The sequence below is a fragment of the Cricetulus griseus genome, chromosome 4 (genome assembly GCF_003668045.3).
Source record: "Cricetulus griseus strain 17A/GY chromosome 4, alternate assembly CriGri-PICRH-1.0, whole genome shotgun sequence".
Lineage (NCBI taxonomy): Eukaryota > Metazoa > Chordata > Mammalia > Rodentia > Cricetidae > Cricetulus > Cricetulus griseus.
The window spans coordinates 116709539-116726137 of NC_048597.1; the positions used below are offsets into that span (position 1 = coordinate 116709539).

Below are 16599 nucleotides of genomic sequence, written 5' to 3' on the forward strand. Positions count from 1 at the left end.
ACCCCAGGCTGGCCTGGAACTGACTATGTATTTAAGGATGACCTTAAACTTCTGATCCTCCTGTTCCCAGTCTCCCAAATCCTGGGACTACAGGCAAGTACCACAACACCATGTTCTGAGTCAGTTTGGGAGTCTCAGCCATAAGGGCCCAGGTTAACCCAGGGTTTCTCAGTCCCAGCACTATGGGTATCTTGGTCCAGATAACCCTTTGCTGTGCAGGTGTTAACAGCACCTGTTTCTGCATGCAGGTGTTAGCTTGAATCTATTCTGCATGCAGGTGTTAGCTTGAATCTATTCTGCATGCAGGTGTTAGCAGCACCTGATCTGCATACAGGTATTATCAACACCTATTCTGAATGCAGGTTTTGGCAACACCTGTTCTGCATGCAGGTATTAGCAGCACCCCTGGACACTGCAGCATCCTCTACCATATGTCTTGCCCTTTTCTAATTGTGACAGCCAAATAATTGTTCCTAAACCTTGTCTTCTGGGTGATAGTGTTCCCTAGTTGAGAGGCATGTGCTTACCTAAATTGTATTTCCTCCCTGTAATCATTTTGGGTTTCACTAGCTTTAAAGAGAGCAGAGATCCTGCAGACCAACAAGATGACCTTTGGGATTATGGAGTTGGGAGAAGAAATGTTTGTTGTATGCCTTCTATTCAATAAAACTGTGAGCATTAAATTGTTGGTTTAGGGGAACTTGTGAGGAACTGAAAAGTGAGTCACTTGAACTTCTGTCTTCTTTGCCCTCAAATCCCTGGGTGATTCACTGTGGAGAGAGCACCGAAATGTCACAAGTTTATTGGGAAGGAGAGTGTTGTTTCTGATCAGAGTGTTGTGTCAGTAATTGGAACTGATAGTTAAGTACCTGTAGTTAGGATAATGTCTAAGTCAAGCATGGTGATTCACATCTATAATTCATCACTTAGGAAGCTGAGGCAAGAGAGTTGCTGTGAGTTTGAGGCCAATTGGCTGTAGTAAGTGCCAGGCCAGACTGAGTTACAGTGTGTGATCCTGTCTCAAAAAAAAAAGTGATAATGTCTGGTGGGTAGTGGTATGTTGCGGTCACTTTTCTAATATTATTATTGATTAATTTTTGTTTTAAAAATATTTATTTAAGGGCTGAAGAGATGGCTCAGAGGTTAAGAGCACCGACTGCTCTTCCAGAGGTCCAGAGTTCAATTCCCAGCAACCACATGGTGGCTCACAACCATCCATTATGAGATCTGGTGCCCTCTTCTGATGTGCAGATAAAAAATGGAAGCAGAATGTTGTATACATAATAAATAAATAAAATCTTAAAAAAGTATTTATTTTTTAAAAAAAGAAAAGCCAGGCGGTGGTGGCACATGCCTTTAAAGGCGGATCTCTGTAAGTTCAAGGCCAGTCTGGTCTACAGAGTGAGTTTCAGGACAGCCAGAACTGTTTCACAGAGAAACCCTGTCTTGAAAAAACAAAACAAAACAAAATTTATTTTGTTTTTAATTGTGGGTGTTTACACGTGCATGCAGGTACCTACTGAGGTTGAAGTTTAGATGATTATTAATTGCCTGATGTAGGTGCTGAGAACTGAGCTTGGGTCCGCTGAGCCATCTCTCTGGCCCCATATTGAATAATTTCAAGAATTACTAGTTATTTCAGAGTTTCTCTATTAACTTTTTTTAAAGGTATATGTTTCATGAATTCTAATCTATTTCAGAAAACATGTAGGAACAAGGACTACAACCAGAAACTGGAGGCAGCCATAGCAATGGCTCACAAGGCAGAACAGATCAATATTCAGGTGGGCAAGTGCTCAGCCCACATGCTGGGTCCCATCCAATCCAAAGGGAATCCACTCCTGCTGCCCCACAGCAGGGAACTGGTGGCCATCCCCATTGCTGCTCTTATTTTAGAGCTTGTGCTTTCCTTACTAGCCAGGTGTCCCTGATGCCTAAGCCACCTACTCCTTCCCTGTCCTAGGACAGGTGGTGTATTCTCTCAGCCCAAACACAGCTTTTACCCTCCGATTCCACTGGAAGGAGCAGGGGTGGGGGTAGAGAATGAGGTAGAGGTAGAGAATGACATGTGAATTTCTCTTTCCTAGTTACTTGTTCCATCATGAATAAACTAGAAAAGAGACTATAATTAATCTCCATTAAAGGTTCAAATAAAGCTAATGTGATATTTCAAGTGAAAATGGTTTGGAAAATGAAAGCAGATTTTTGTCATAACTAGAATCTAGAAGACAGGGCAAAAGCTGGGTCTGGGAGGGTGGTGGCTGACACTGTTGTTTCTTGGTTCTGCAGGAGCGGGTTAACTTGTTTGGTTTCAGGAGTCGATACAGTGGATCTGACAGCAGTGGGGAAGGGAAAGGTAGGAGAATGGGGTAGGAGGGTATAGAGCCCCTTCTTCCACAGGACCCAAGTCTGCACTGTCTGCCCCATTCCAGATTCTCTAGTGGGTGTGTTTGTGACTGTGACGCACACAGCTGGGGAGGAGAGGATAAGACAGGGTGTGTGAGTAGTGAGGAGTGGGACCATGGTGACATGGGAACCATCCGAGGACCCAAGCAGTGTTTGAAGATGGATTTCCTGAGGTCGCCTCCACCTCACCTAGTGCATCTTGGATACATAGTCTTCTTCCTTCTTCTAGATTTGATGCTCCGTGAGTCCAGCAGCCCCGAGTCTTGTCTGCAGAAAGAGAAGGACTCAGGGGAGGAGGAGAAAGAAGAGAAGGAAGTAAAGCTTCAAATACTGTTTTAGAGAAAGTTCTTGTTACCTTCTCCTTGGGATTCCTGAAGGGATGTGGTTGGCATAGATTTTGGGTATCTGTGAACCATCCAGCCCCAGGCACTGACTGACTGGCCCCACCATGAGGATCTCCAGGAAGAGAGGCTTTCCTTCCTCATTGTGGGACTTTCTCAGCCCTTTAGGAAATTCCTTCTTGATCACAGTCTCAAGTTGTGCTGTGTTTCTTCGTTTTTTCATGTAATTTTAGGGAACCCCCAGTTGCTTTTCCTACTCCTTTCTCCTGTGTGATTTAAGATGTCACCCATTTTCTTAGCATCACTTCAAAACATGTGTTTTCCACTTTCTTTTTTAGTTCACCTTTAAAAAATTATTATTACATCTATTTACTTAGGGGTGGGAATGCAGGCCAGAGAATAATTTGAGGGAGTTGGTTCTCTCTTTTACCTTATGGGTCCCTCCAGTTGAACTCCAGTTTTCAGGCTTGAAGCCACTGAGCCATCTCACAGTCTCTGATTTACCTGCCCCCAGGCTAATTTCCTCCTCCTTTGCATTCAGTCTTTTCGTTGACTGGTACTAAACACAATGGGAAAGGGGACCACATGTTCCCTCTGTGCTGATACAGATTTAAACTGCATAAGGCTGCCCTCAAACCTAATGTGACTCTCTGAATCCCACCATTGTTCTGTAGCACCCCTCTACTAAAAAGAGAATGTGTGTGTAGGTGCATGTGTGTGTGTAGGTGTGCACACATGTATGTGCAAATGCATGCAGAGGCTAGGGGTCAATCTCAGGTGTCATAATTCAGGTGCCATCCACCTTGGTTTTTTGAGGTAGATCTGGAGCTTGTTCATTTAGCAGTCTAGCTAATAAACCCCAAGGATGCACCTGTTTTCATGTCCGGGTTCCAGGAAGCTTTTATTGTTTGTTTGTTTGTTCTTTGAGACAGTGTTTCTCTTTGTAACAGTCTTGGCTATCCTGGAATACCTTTGTAGATCAGGCTTCCCTAGAACTTATTGCACAGCTTTTTTTATGTGTGTTCTGGAGACTGAACTCAGTTCCTCATGTTTGCCTGGGGATCACTTACTAGGTGCCTGCTCAGTTTTTAGAAAGAGTTTTGTGATTCAATTTGCCTTTTTCTGTTCTTTCCCTATTGAAGGACCCAACTTTGCCTAAACCCAAGCCAGCTAAAATACAGACCAAAAAAATCAAGTCCAGAGGTAAGGAAGACAGCAGGAAAGGGGCAAGTCCCACACGTAGGGAGGGCTGAGGCAGAGTGTTTTCCGGTAGCTGCGCTGGACTGAATCTCATCTCCAGGACCTGAGAGAACAGGCCGGGCTGATGCCAGGGAGGAAGTCATAGCCCCTCGTTCTTGTTTCCAAAGTCTTAGGTTAAAGGTGTAGGGCTCAGCTTGGTCACCAAGGTTGATTTCTTGGAGAAGGCTGGTTCTAAGGAGAACCATAGTAGGGAGAAGACACTGGGGCAGCAATGTCAAAATGGCTGGGACTGGAAGCCACTGAGGGAACTGCTAGACTGAGAATGAGCCAGAGATGTAGAACACAGCAAAAGCCAAATGTGTGGCCACCATCTGCCATGCCAAGCTATCAACACATTTTCTTTATGCTTGGGGCTGGGGCTTACACAGGCCCAGCAGGAGGACAAGGTGGGCGTCCAAAAGAGAAGACTGTGAAGAAGTCTCTGAGCAGTGAGTCCACAATCCCTCTTGCACCCGTATTGGGAGGAAAAGAAGAACAGGGGAATTCAGAACTGGGCCATCCAGGTAGGGCTCAGAGACTCGAAGGCCATGGGAAAATGAAGCCCTTGTCTGCATCTCCGCTCTCTGGGTCATTTCTGAACATTCTATAACTCCTCATGCTTTTGTGTTGCAATAGGAGAGTTATGAAGTTGAGGCTAGCCCATGTTACATGTGAGTTCTAGGCTAGCAGGGCTATAGAGTGGGGCTCTTTTTCAACAACACCAAAAAGTGGGGGGAGAGAAAGAGGAGAAGGAGGATATATGAAATTCTGAATGAAAGGCCATGTCTCAAATTGAACCTAGAACATACTTTATAAACTTAATTGTGCCCAGTTGTAGTTTGGAAGGCCTTTAATCCCAGCACTCATGAGGCAAAGGCAGGCAGCTCTCTGAGTTCAGGACATGATGTCTCGCTAAGTCTTTCAGGTGTTCTGTGTATAGATATTTGGCATTTTACACTTACCTGTTTTGTTTGTTCATACATGTGTGCATGCCATGGTGCAGATGTAGAGGCCAGAAGACAACTTTAGGAGTCAGTTCTCTCCTACCATGTGGGTTCCCCACTGAACCATCTCACAGACTTGTTTGTTTTGTTTTTGAGACAGAGTCTCACTATGTAGCCCTAGCTGACCAGAAACTCACTCTGTAGATCAGGCTGGCCTCAAATTCAGAGATTTGCCTGCCTCTGCCTCCCAAGTACTGGGACTAAAGGTGTGGGTCACCATGCTCAACTCCTGATTTTTTAAACATAATAAGGTTAATTCTTTTGAGAATTTTTTTCTTTTTCTTTTTTTTTGTGGGGTGGGAAGGTTGGGGTTCAAGAAAGAGTCTCTCTCTGTCACTCTAGCTATCCTGGAACTCACTCTGTAGACCAGGCTTGCCTTGAACTCAGAGATCCACCTGCCTCTGCCTCCTGAGTGCTGGGTTTAAAGGGCATGTACCATCACGGCCCAGCTTGAGAATTTTATATAGTGCATTTTGATCATGTTCACCCCTCAACTTCTCCTATATCTATACTCTTCACCCTCCTCTTCCTGACCTCATAAACTTGAGTCTTTGTCTTCTTTTCACTGCATCAGGCCCCATTAGCTAGTCTTGGGAGTGGGGCCTGGCCTAGAGTGTAGTTGACTTACCAGGGATCAGTCATGACAACTAACTTTCCTTCTCTAATCAGATACCATGCTAAATCAAGCACTGGCTGCTCTTCCAGAGGACTCAGGCACCCAGTTCAGTTTCTGGCACCCACACGACAGCTCACACCATCCATGACTCTAGTTCCTGGGGATCCAACACCCACTTCTGACCCCCTTGGCAGTGCACATACATGCAGGGAAAACACCCATACACATAAAATAAAATTAAATCTTCTTTTAAAAATGCCAGTAGCTTCTCAGAGACTGGTAAGATTTCATGCCCTTTCCATACTGGAATTTTATATGGCTTAAGCTTGCACAGATCTTATGCCTGCTGTCACAATCACCGGGAGTTCATATGGGCCTATTGTGTTCAGAAAATACGGTTCCCACCACCTCTGGCTCTTATACAATCTTCTGCTCTGCCCCCATCTTTCTCAAAGATCCTGAGCCTTGGGTGAGGGGTGTGGTAATTCTATGTCCATTAAGTAGAGTAGTGATATTCGGTTATCCCTTTGGGCCTAAGATCTGTCTACACACAGGTTCTTGGACCCTTTAACAGTGCCAGGCATTTGTTCCAGCTCATAGAATGGGCCTTAGATTTTTGACATTTATTTATTTATTTTTAATATATATTTAAAATTTTATGTGTATGGGTATTTTATTGTATATATGTCTGTGCACCACATATGTGCTTGGTGCTCACAGAGGTCAGAAGATGGTGTCATATCATCTGGAACTGGAGTTATAGGTGGTTGTGAGCCACTATGTGAGCAAGGGATTTGAGACCCAGTCTTCTACAAGAGCAGCAAGTTCTTTCAACTGCTGAGCCACCTTTCCAGCCCCTTGACATTTCAAATACAAATTTACTAATGCTCAGAAGGTTTCAGATTTGTTCAAGACCCATGTTGAATACACAGCTGACACAGGCTAGAGCCCACTGTGACACAAAAGCCTATATTCTGCAGTCTGATGGTGATTATCTTTTCAGATGCTTTGAACAGAAGATCAGAAAGCTGTAAGACTCCAGATAGGTTGACTTATGGGACTCTCAACTTTGTCCCTTGTTCTCTTTAGGACCTAAAAAGAAATTTAAGGCTCCTGAAAGCAAGGCCTCAGCTACCACCTTACCTGAGAAGCAAGAAATTAAAATTGTGTCCAAGTGCCCTACCCCACCAGCTGGCCATGGGGTGTGTCGGTTGGGAAAGGAAGGCCCTGGACCTCAGGAGCCCCTGACACAGGAGGCAGCAATCTTCCCCCTTGAAGATGATGGTTCCAGTGACCTGGACTTGGAGCAACTCATGGAAGACATTGGAGAGACAGAGGAGAGAGGGGAGTCACAGCAGAGGGATGGCTCAGAGGGGTTCCTGGCAGCCCTTTTTGAGGAGTAGTGTGTTCTGGTCCTCCTTCTGTTGTCTGCCTCCCAGCGTTTGAGCAGCTGTAGAATGTTGGGGTTGTTGGTCTGTTACGTGGATCAAATCAGCTGTGCAGCTTGTGTTAATAAAGCAGGTCTGGGGCTCCTGCTGAGGTCTGTTTCCTTTCGTGTCACTAGGGCAAACTGCCTGCTCTGGACAGTATAGGAAGCTGGGCACAGACCTGGGGGAACCTCCAGAAAAGCATGTCAGTGAGTCCTGGCTCTGCTCCTCCGTGGGAGTGACATGACCTTAGGAAAGTGTTGTAACCATCTGGTGTTTAGTTCCCTGTCTCATGCCATCTATCTAGGGTTGGTGCTCTTGTCCAGTGCCGTGGTACATGGGAACCCAGTCATGGTGTGGGCTGGTTATCACACTCACAGATGTGGGTGAACATTGTGTGGACTGGCTGCCAGCATTTGGGGCATCCCCTGCCTTGGGCAGCTAGAAAAAAAATTATAGAGGATGGGTCTTCAAGGGCCCGAAGTTAAGGATTGTGCCAATGTCCCATAATTAGATTCATTTAGGCAAATTGTGTGGATCTTTTTATTCTTGTGAGAAAGGCCTAGGAACTTAGAAAAGGGAACTGGGAGTTTCTCAGTTTCTCTGGGTTCAAACTCCCTGACGTGTAAATTTCTGTCCTGGCCATGGTTATCTGTGACCCTGAGCTCCTGTCTTTGGCTGTGGGTATCAGTGGATGCTGGGAGTCTTCCTACTAGAAGCAGGGGTGACCCTGAGATGGCCAACCAGACCCACTCATTTGGTCTTTACTATGGAGTACACAGTCTCTTCCTGGGGGTTCCCGTGGACAGGCCGGCAGGGTGGTGTTCCTGGGGAGGTCGGGCTCGAGAGGGCAATGGAGGCATACACGATGTTGTTATCCTGAGGGAAAAGAGGTCAGATGGCTGCTGTGCAGCTATGGCTGCCATAAAGCAGCAGCCGCAGCCCGAGTGTCTGTCCCACCCACACCGCCGGCCTCCACCCTTCTGCCTCCTTCGGCACCCCTTTAACTCCCTTCAGGCCTGAGTCTCAATTGCTCACCTTGGGGTTCTCTTTGGGGTCCATATATTGCCCTAGAGAAAAAGGAACATGGAGTGCTGAAGTCAAGCCATATGACAGGAAGGGAGACAGATGGCGGGGAGTTCCAACAGTGAGGTGAGGACCTTGGTTACATGGGAGGGACAGGGTGTAGTAGGGAAAGACGAAAACACTGAGGGAAGGCTCATGTGAGTGTGGGGTCTAGGGAGAAGTCAGAGCCAAGTGTGGTAACAGGAAGCTGGCAGAATTTACCTTCAGGTTCAACATTCTGGTATTTCTCAGTATTTTCAATGAGTCCCCTGCATAAGAACAAGATGGATGACATATCAGAGGCTGGACAAGAAAGACTCGAGGCATTAGGTTCTGGGCTGAAGAGATGGCTCAGCTAGTAAAGCGCTTGTCACATAAGCATGAAGTCCTAAATTCAGACGCAGCACCCATGTAAAACTGGATGCAGGAGAAGCAGAGACAGGCAGATAAGTCCCTGAAGTTCACTGACTGCCAGACTAACAGATGAGCTCCAGATCCAGTGGAAGACCCTGTCTCAAAAGATACAGAGGAGGATGGAGGGATGGTTCAATTGGCAAAGTACCCGATTCACAAACATGAAGACCCAAATTCAGATCCCCAGAGGCCCATGGAAGAAACGCTGTGCACAACTGGGTGGTGGTTTCCCTCATCTTTAATCCCAGCACTCAGGATGCAGAGGCAGGAGGATCTCTGTGAGTCTGAGGTCAGCCTGGTCTACAGAGTGAGTTCCATGGCAGCTAGAGCTACACAGATAAACCCCGTCTCAAACAACAAAACAAAACATAAAGCCCCCAAAACCAAACCAAACCACCACCACCAACAAAACGCTGGGGACAATGTGCCTGGAGAGGGGGGGGAGAAGGTGGGTCCCTGAAGCTCACTGTCTGGGCAGCCTAACCGAACTGATGAACTTCAGTTAGTAAGAGACCTCGTCTCAAAGTAAATATTAAATAAAGGTGGGAGAAACTGAGGAGAGTCATGACATAGACTTCTGGCCTCCACACACATGCCTAAGTGCACACATGCAACACAACATACATGCAGGAACACAAAATAGATTGGAGAGCAACCAAGGAAGAACACCAGTGATCTCTGGCTTCTACACACATGGGTATGTGTGTATGTGTGCTGGCACATATATATACACACAGGAACATGTATTAACATACAGAGCTGGGCATGGGCATGGTGGTGCATGCTATTATTCTCAGTGCTCAGGAGGTGGAGACGGGGACTCCTGATGTTCACCGGCCAAACATCCTGGTCTAAATGGTGAGTTCCAGACCAGTGCAACACCCTGTCTCAAAAAACAAACAAAAACCCCAAAAGAAATAAAACCCCCAAAACAACACCAAAACACCCCCCAAAACCAAGATGTGTCCGGAGAAATGACATAGTGGGTAAAGGCCATGCCATTAGGATTGACAATCTGAGTTTCATGCCAGGGATCCACAAGGAGGAAGGATAGAGACAGCTCTCAGAAAGTGTCCTCTGTCCTCCACATTATGCCATGAAAAGCTCATGCCCACATACAAATATACATACACATGCACACAAGTAAAATGTAATAAAATAATTATTTAAAACAGTGGATGGCACCTGAGAATAAACACACACCCACCCACACACACACACACACACACACACACACACACACACACGCACGCACGCATGCACACACGCACACACGCACACACACATACAGGCACACATGCCCTTACACCAGGAGCTGAGTCAAGATGAGCATGATGGTGTTGGGCCTTCTCTGGAAGAGGCATGAGAAGCCATAGGTAAAGTGGCCTGGCTGAGGTCTCTTAGCACTACCTGATGTGAGTTATTCTAGGAAATCGCCTTGCACTGGGCAGTAACAGAGACTAGAAATAGGAAGAAGCAACTCTATCCTCTCTCACTACCTTGATTAAAACTAGAAGGTAAAACAGTTTCAGGTCTTCTGGGGAGGTGCCCAGACTAAGTTCCCGGAAGAGGGGCCCTGAGATCAGACTGGAGGAAGAGCATCTGACCAAAGGCGCCCCAGGAAGATGAAAGAGGGAGGAAGCTGGGGCTGCAGGGTTGCTAGTAGAGTGCTTGCTTTATGTGCACAAGGCCCAGGGTTCCATCCCCAGCACCTCATAAACCAGGTGGGGAGTGATGTCTGTCACCCCAACAGGTGGGAGGTGGAGGGAAAAGATGAGAAGTTCAAGGTCAACCTTGGCTACATAGTGAGTTCGAGGCCATCCTGGTCTATAGGAGACCCTTTCTTAGAAAATAGGGGTCAGAACAGGAAGGGTCAGAACAGGCCATGTACAATAGGGAAATGAAAAGGCAGGAGACAAGGGCAGAGAGGTTGGGAGCTGAAGAGAACAGGGCAAAAGGTGTGGAAATAAAGAACAAAGGATTCCCGGGGGGAGCGGGGCTCACTGACCATAGAGAAAGAAAGAAGGAAGGCAGAGACAGGAGAGCTGGTTGTTCTAGGCAGATGTCCAAGGCCAAAGGAAACCAGTGTCACAGAGAGGGGAGCTTCGGAAATGGAAGGAGAGAAGGAGAAAGAGCCCATGAGACCTGGGGGTGGTGGCTGGTCTGGGAAGAAGACTCGCTGAGCCCCCTCTGCCCTCCTTGTCAGGGTGTGAGGCTGGTGGCACTGAGGAGCCTGATGTCACAGAGGACAGGAGGAAGCAGACAGGATGCGTCCGGGAGGGGGGTTGTGAAGAACCCTGTGCGTGGTTATCCTTCTGTTTTTAATGTTATTGAAGGGGCTGGAGAGATGGAGCAGTGGTTAAGAGCGCTGGCTGCTCTTGCAGAGGACCCGGATGGTGCTCACCTGGCTGTGGTTCCGGCTTTAGTCCTCTGGCCTGTGGGGAAGGAACAGCGTGAGTGTGACATCCATGCTGATCTTCCATCTGTGTCTCACTGTTCTCCATGTGCAGGCCACCTTCAGAGGACGGGGGGAGCAAAGAAACTGCCCCAGGCACTCAGGGAAGAGCCTGGGACCTGCTCTGCTGGGCCGTGGTCCTGCACAGCAACCCCTCCCTGCAAATCTCTGCTAGGCCTGCGCCCCACCCCTGTGTCCTTGGTTTCCTGTGTCTTGTCTTAGTCCCCCTCACCCCATAGCTGCTTACCCTGCCTTCCTTTCGGCACCTCAGAAACGGCCTCTTTCTGGGTTATATTTTACTCCTCTAGTCTATTTTTCTTGGTGCACACTATGCTGTTTTAATTATTTACTATATGGTACAGGGTGTGCCATAGCTCGTGTGGAGGTCAGAGGACAACTTGTAGGAGACTGGTTCTCTCCACCATGTGGCTCCCGGGCTTGGACACTGATGCCTTTGACCCTCTGAGGGCCACTTTAACATTAAAAAAATCTGTTATAGCCGGGCGTTGGTGGTGCACGCCTTTAATCCCAGCACTCGGGATGCAGAGGCAGGTGGATCTCTGTGAGTTCGAGGCCAGCCAGAGCGAGTGCCAGGATAAGCGCCAAAGCTACACAGAGAAACCCTGTCTCTAAAAACCAACAAAACAAATCTATTATTTATTTTAGATACTGTAGCTTTTCTTTAATTTTAAAATTATTTGTACCTGTTTTGGGGTAGATGCCCATGAGAGCAGATGCCTGAGGATTCAGGAGAGAGCTTCCCATATGCCTGGAGCTGAGGTTCCAGGAGGTTGTAAACTGCCTGATGTGGTGGTAGGAGCAGAACTCAGGCCCTCTCAAGAGCAGCCAGTGCTCTTAGAGGCTGAGCCACCCCTCCAGCCTCCTAAAGCCACTTTAGTACATTCTGGGATCAGGCAGCGGGAGTCTCCGTCATTGGCCATTTTGTTGTTGTTGTTGCTCTCTCTAATTGTTGTCTTATCTCGGTTTGTCTTGTTTTGTCTTTGAGAATGTAGGCGAATTGGAGAAGATGAATTATTTTTGCAAAGCTGCCATTGTCGTTTACATGGGAATTATATTGAGTTCACTGGTTATTTTTGTAGTATAGATGTCTTTTCCTTAAAAAAAATCTTTATTTTTTTTTTATTGTATGAATGCTTGCCTGCTTGTATGTTGTTTGCCAGTGTGTGCCTGGTCCCCGTGGCATCAGAGAGGGCATCAGATCTCCTGGAACAGGAGTTACAGGAGGCTGTGAGCCATTGTGTGGGTGCTGGAATCAAACCCGGGTCCTCTGCTTTGCAGTCAGAGCCCTTAACCACCGAACCAACTCTCCAGCCTTCTAATATAGATATCTTAACTAATGTTTTCATTTTATGAGTGAGATGCTTTGTCTTAGTTTTGACAGTGTCACCCACTGTGTTTTGGAAAGTGAGTCATTTGACGCAATCATTTAGGCTTTTTCTCTAAGTGTTTTATGTTATAGTTTTAAAGATTTGTTTTTACTTGTGTATGTATATATGTGTGTGTGTGATTGTGTATGGCATCTATGTTCCCATGCTCAAGGAGGCCAGAAGAGAGCACAGGAGGCCTGAAGCTAGACTTCCAGCAGGTTGTGAGCTGCTCTGTATGGATGCTGGGAACTGAACATGGGTCCTGTGCAAGAGCAGCAGGTGTTCTTAACCAGGACCATCTCTCTATGTTTTGTCTTTTGACTTATGAATACACTTTTTTTTGGTTTTTGTTTGTTTTTAGGACAGATCGGTCAGATCTACTTAGGCACTTCAGCTGTATCCCCAGCTGAGCTGGCCAGCCTACCCCTGTGGAGGTTTGAATGAAGAATCTCACCACAGGCTCACGTATTTGACCTTTGGTCATATGGGGAGGTGCCGCCTTCTTGATGAGGTGTGTGTCACTGGGATGTGTTGGAGAACTTATTGCCCAGCCTCACTTCTGGCTTTCTCTTGTGTTTTCTGCATGTGGTTGAAGCTGTGACTGCCCTGTGTCCCCCTCAGCCTTCCCACCACTATTAACCTTCCTTCAGGGACCGCAAGCCAAAAGGAATTCTTTCTTCCACAGTGACTTTTGATCTGGATGTTTATCACAGCCGGGGAAGAGTAACCACAATTACACATCCTCACACACTTCCTCCTTGTGTCGCACATGGCTTGGGGGTTTCTCATCAATGCTCTTGTTCTGTTCCCTGCTCCCTGCATCAGGGTAATCACTGAGTCTTTGCTGGATTCAGGTCTCCTGCAACCTAGGATGACTTTGAACTGCTGATCCTCCAGCCTGCACCTTCCGCACAATGGAGTTACAGATACACACAACCACACCGGGCTAATCACAGAGTCTGAAAGCCTCTGTTCTGGTCATTTGTTTCCATGTGCAGCCCTACTATGGTAAACTGACACAGCCTGGCCCATCTCTAGTCTGCATCCTCAGACTGTGATGTTAGCATCCAGCTGCTGCTCAGGCCACAGCCCCGCCCTTCACCTCTCTCAGATACACTGCTGGGACACTGGGACTCTCCAGCTACAATATCCATCCAGGGCCAGGGATTCTCACCTGGGGTGGGATTTTATGTCAAAAGGGTATTAGTGCCACACATCCTGCTCCTCTGGCCTCCTTCCTGGTTCAGGCTTATGCAGTGAAACCACCCCTATCCTCCCCCAGCCCTGCCTCCGTTGCCCACTTTAGAGCCCCTGCCACATTGTTGGGGCCTAAAATCTTAGATTCCCTACCATGTTGTCCTCTACCTTTCTGTCTGTCCTACATGGGTAACTCTTAGTAAACTCCTTCCTCCCTGGGAACCTTTGTCAATGACCCTCTTGAACCCCATCTGCCGCCCTTTATACACTGATGTTGTCATGGCACAGAGTTCAGGCTTGAGACCTGATTTACAAGGTCATCTCCTGCCTCTTCCACCAGCACTGCACTGCTCAAGAGTTCCAGAGATGGTTTCCCTTTTCTGGAGGGCCAGAGAGTGTCCCCTACATGACTCCCAGCACTTTCCTGGCTATTTTGTGGTAAGGAGTGGGGCTGAGATAAATTCTCATATAGTCCAGGTTGGCCTTGAACTTGCTGTGGTAATTAAGGCTGCCCATGACCTCAAGAAACCCCCAGCTCCCCCGACCCAGGTGCACTGACTGAGGTGTGGACCACCACTGGCTGTCATTGTTTTTAGTTTTAATAGTACCATAATTATTTATTTAGCACATGTGTGAGAGTGCACGTGCCATGAGAGTTAGAGGAAACACCCAGGGGTCTGTCCTTCCCTTTGGCCAGGAGGTCTCTGAGCGTCTCCAGTGTCCTGACCTCCTGGCCATCTCATGCCTCTGGCTGCCATTATTTAGTCTTTGACATTCTGTGTTATGTTTCTTCCTCTTAGAGTTCTTCTGACCACCTCCTCTGGCCTTGTCTGTCAATACCACAGCTCTTTCAGAGATGAACACTCAGTCCTTGGGATACCTCTCCATTACCTTGTAGTTAGTGGGAAACCGGATGTTCTTTTACTTATGGTCCTCCAGTTTCAACCCAGATTGTGGGAAGTGGAGCAATACAGCTGAGCTGAGCCAACTTCCGGTCCCTTGTGCTTTCCCCTCCCCAGGCTTTCTCCCAGGCAGGCCCTTTCTCCTCTGTAAACCAAAGGGGTGGACTGATGACGAGTGACTAAGCCAACAGAGAAGAACTGAGTCTTGACTGGACTGTGTGGTTGACAAACTTAACCCTGCAGAAGCCTCACTTGAGGAACGACTTAAAGCAGAATCCAGTGGGGTTAGCTGTGCACACCTGTAGACAGCCACACTTAAACCATAGCCACGAAAGACCCAGCTACCCTAAGCAGAAGCCTTGTAGCCTGACTCCTGACTCAAGAGGAGGCCATCAGGGATCTACCTTGGGGAGGCCAAAAGCCACTCTTAGCTTTGCTCCTCAAAAGCTAGCCAGCTTGTTTTGTTTTTTAAAGACAAGGTCTCTCACTGGGATGGGAGGCTCACCAGTTAGTATTGTATGGCTAGCCATCAATCCTCAGAGATCACCCCATCTAACCTCCTCAGCACTGGGCTTACATGGGTTATGGTGATGGGACCTCAAGCTTGGGTGACAAGCAGTTACTGACTGAGCCATCTCCTGAAGCCCTAGGGTCTGCGCTATGAGCACTCACCTCCCATGAGTCTGGTGTAGCAGTCCTGTGGAAACACTCAGGCAGTGTGATGGGGGGCCACCTTGGGCCACTTACCTTTATTTCTCTTCCACCTGATGAACACTATCAATCCCCAAACCCCAGCCAGAAGAATAGCAGCGGCCACTGCCAACCCAACTGTGGTTCCCTGATCCAGGGTCTGGTTCGTCCCGCTCTTCTTGCCTTCTGTGGTCGTGAGGGCATTTGTGGGGAGTGCAGAAGGCACAGTGGTGGAACTTGGAGTGATGGTCTTGGGGGCTGGGAAGAGAGAAAATAGCCAGAATGAAACTCCCTGGCAGGAGTGAAGATGTTCTGAAGATGTCTCTTGCCCATCAGATCACTGAAGCAATGGACTCCAAGGACCTGGAGTCACCTGGGGAGTCTCATGCTGGCAGAAGGAAAATGCTAAAGCCTGGAGGCAGCCAGAGAAAGAACTGGCCTCCCAGAGAGAGAGTTCACACAGTTCTGACAGCCCCTCAGACCAGATTCCAGGAGAGCCTGGAGATGGCTGATGATGGCTCACTGTGGGCGAAGCCACACTGGACCTGGGGCTGCTTAGCTATGCATTATCTCTTACCATCTACTGAAGCCTAAATCTCATGTCAGGACCTGTCAAAACCCCAAACAGAGTTGGGGGTTATTACTGAACCTCATGTTCCTCTTTCCAATCTGGTCACACTGAGTAAACCTGTGTCCTCTGCTTTTCACTGTGACTTGTCTCTTTCAATGTCTTGTTGAGGACATATGGCCAAGCTGGCTTGTTAGAGGTGTCAGGGCCCAGGATCTGACCCTACATTCAGCTAATAAGTGGTTCTTCTTGGATTGGGGGATGGTTGGACGGATGGACGTGGTTTATCTTGTCTCATTTAGGGGATGCAGGATGGGGAACAGCTCTTAGAAGCTCACACAGGAAGAAGGGAACATTCTGAGACTCGGTGAGCCTTGAGAAGTCTTTGCTTCCTGATAGGAATGTCCTCAAACCCTCATGCCATCTCTTATAAAGAGCAATATCTTAGTCACACAGATCAACAACGGTCACTTTCTAATAACAGTTCTCCTTAGAACACTGCAGGGTGGACACTGCTGCTCCTAAACACACCAGTTATTGAATGCAAATCTCAGTGAGGGGTGCAGCTCCCTCCCTATGGGTCATTGTTCAGGGAGGCCCATGGGCCCCCAATACAACACAGAACATTGCCATTGCTCTTGGATGTTCTCCATAAGTAGGAGCCTGTTGCTGAAGACACTGCTGGCTTTTGATGTACATGTGATAAACATGCATTGTATAAATGTATGAAGTATTTCAATATTTAAATACTACCAAAAATCTTTCTGCCATTTGCTGTATGCTTGTGTGTATTACATGTCAGTGAATGTATATACACATACCTGCGCGCGCGCACACACACACACACACACACACACACACCCCAACCCCCCCACCCCCCACCCCCC

At 47.5% G+C, this 16599-nt stretch overlaps 1 protein-coding gene across 8 annotated transcripts in view; it reads left to right on the top strand.

The window, feature by feature from the left end:
• Nucleotides 1-7145, top strand: part of Zcwpw1 (zinc finger CW-type and PWWP domain containing 1) — a 31644-nt gene extending 24499 nt beyond the window's left edge. For all 8 annotated transcript variants that reach the window (XM_027416257.2, XM_027416264.2, XM_027416259.2 and 5 more), the window contains 6 exons: nucleotides 1701-1784; nucleotides 2290-2356; nucleotides 2636-2721; nucleotides 3890-3950; nucleotides 4376-4510; nucleotides 6696-7145. In XM_027416257.2, coding sequence (XP_027272058.1) covers nucleotides 1701-1784; nucleotides 2290-2356; nucleotides 2636-2721; nucleotides 3890-3950; nucleotides 4376-4510; nucleotides 6696-7009 — 747 coding nt within the window. In that variant the 3' untranslated portion in view covers nucleotides 7010-7145. The remainder of the gene's footprint in view (nucleotides 1-1700; nucleotides 1785-2289; nucleotides 2357-2635; nucleotides 2722-3889; nucleotides 3951-4375; nucleotides 4511-6695) is intronic.
• Nucleotides 7146-16599: the final 9454 nt, after the last annotated feature.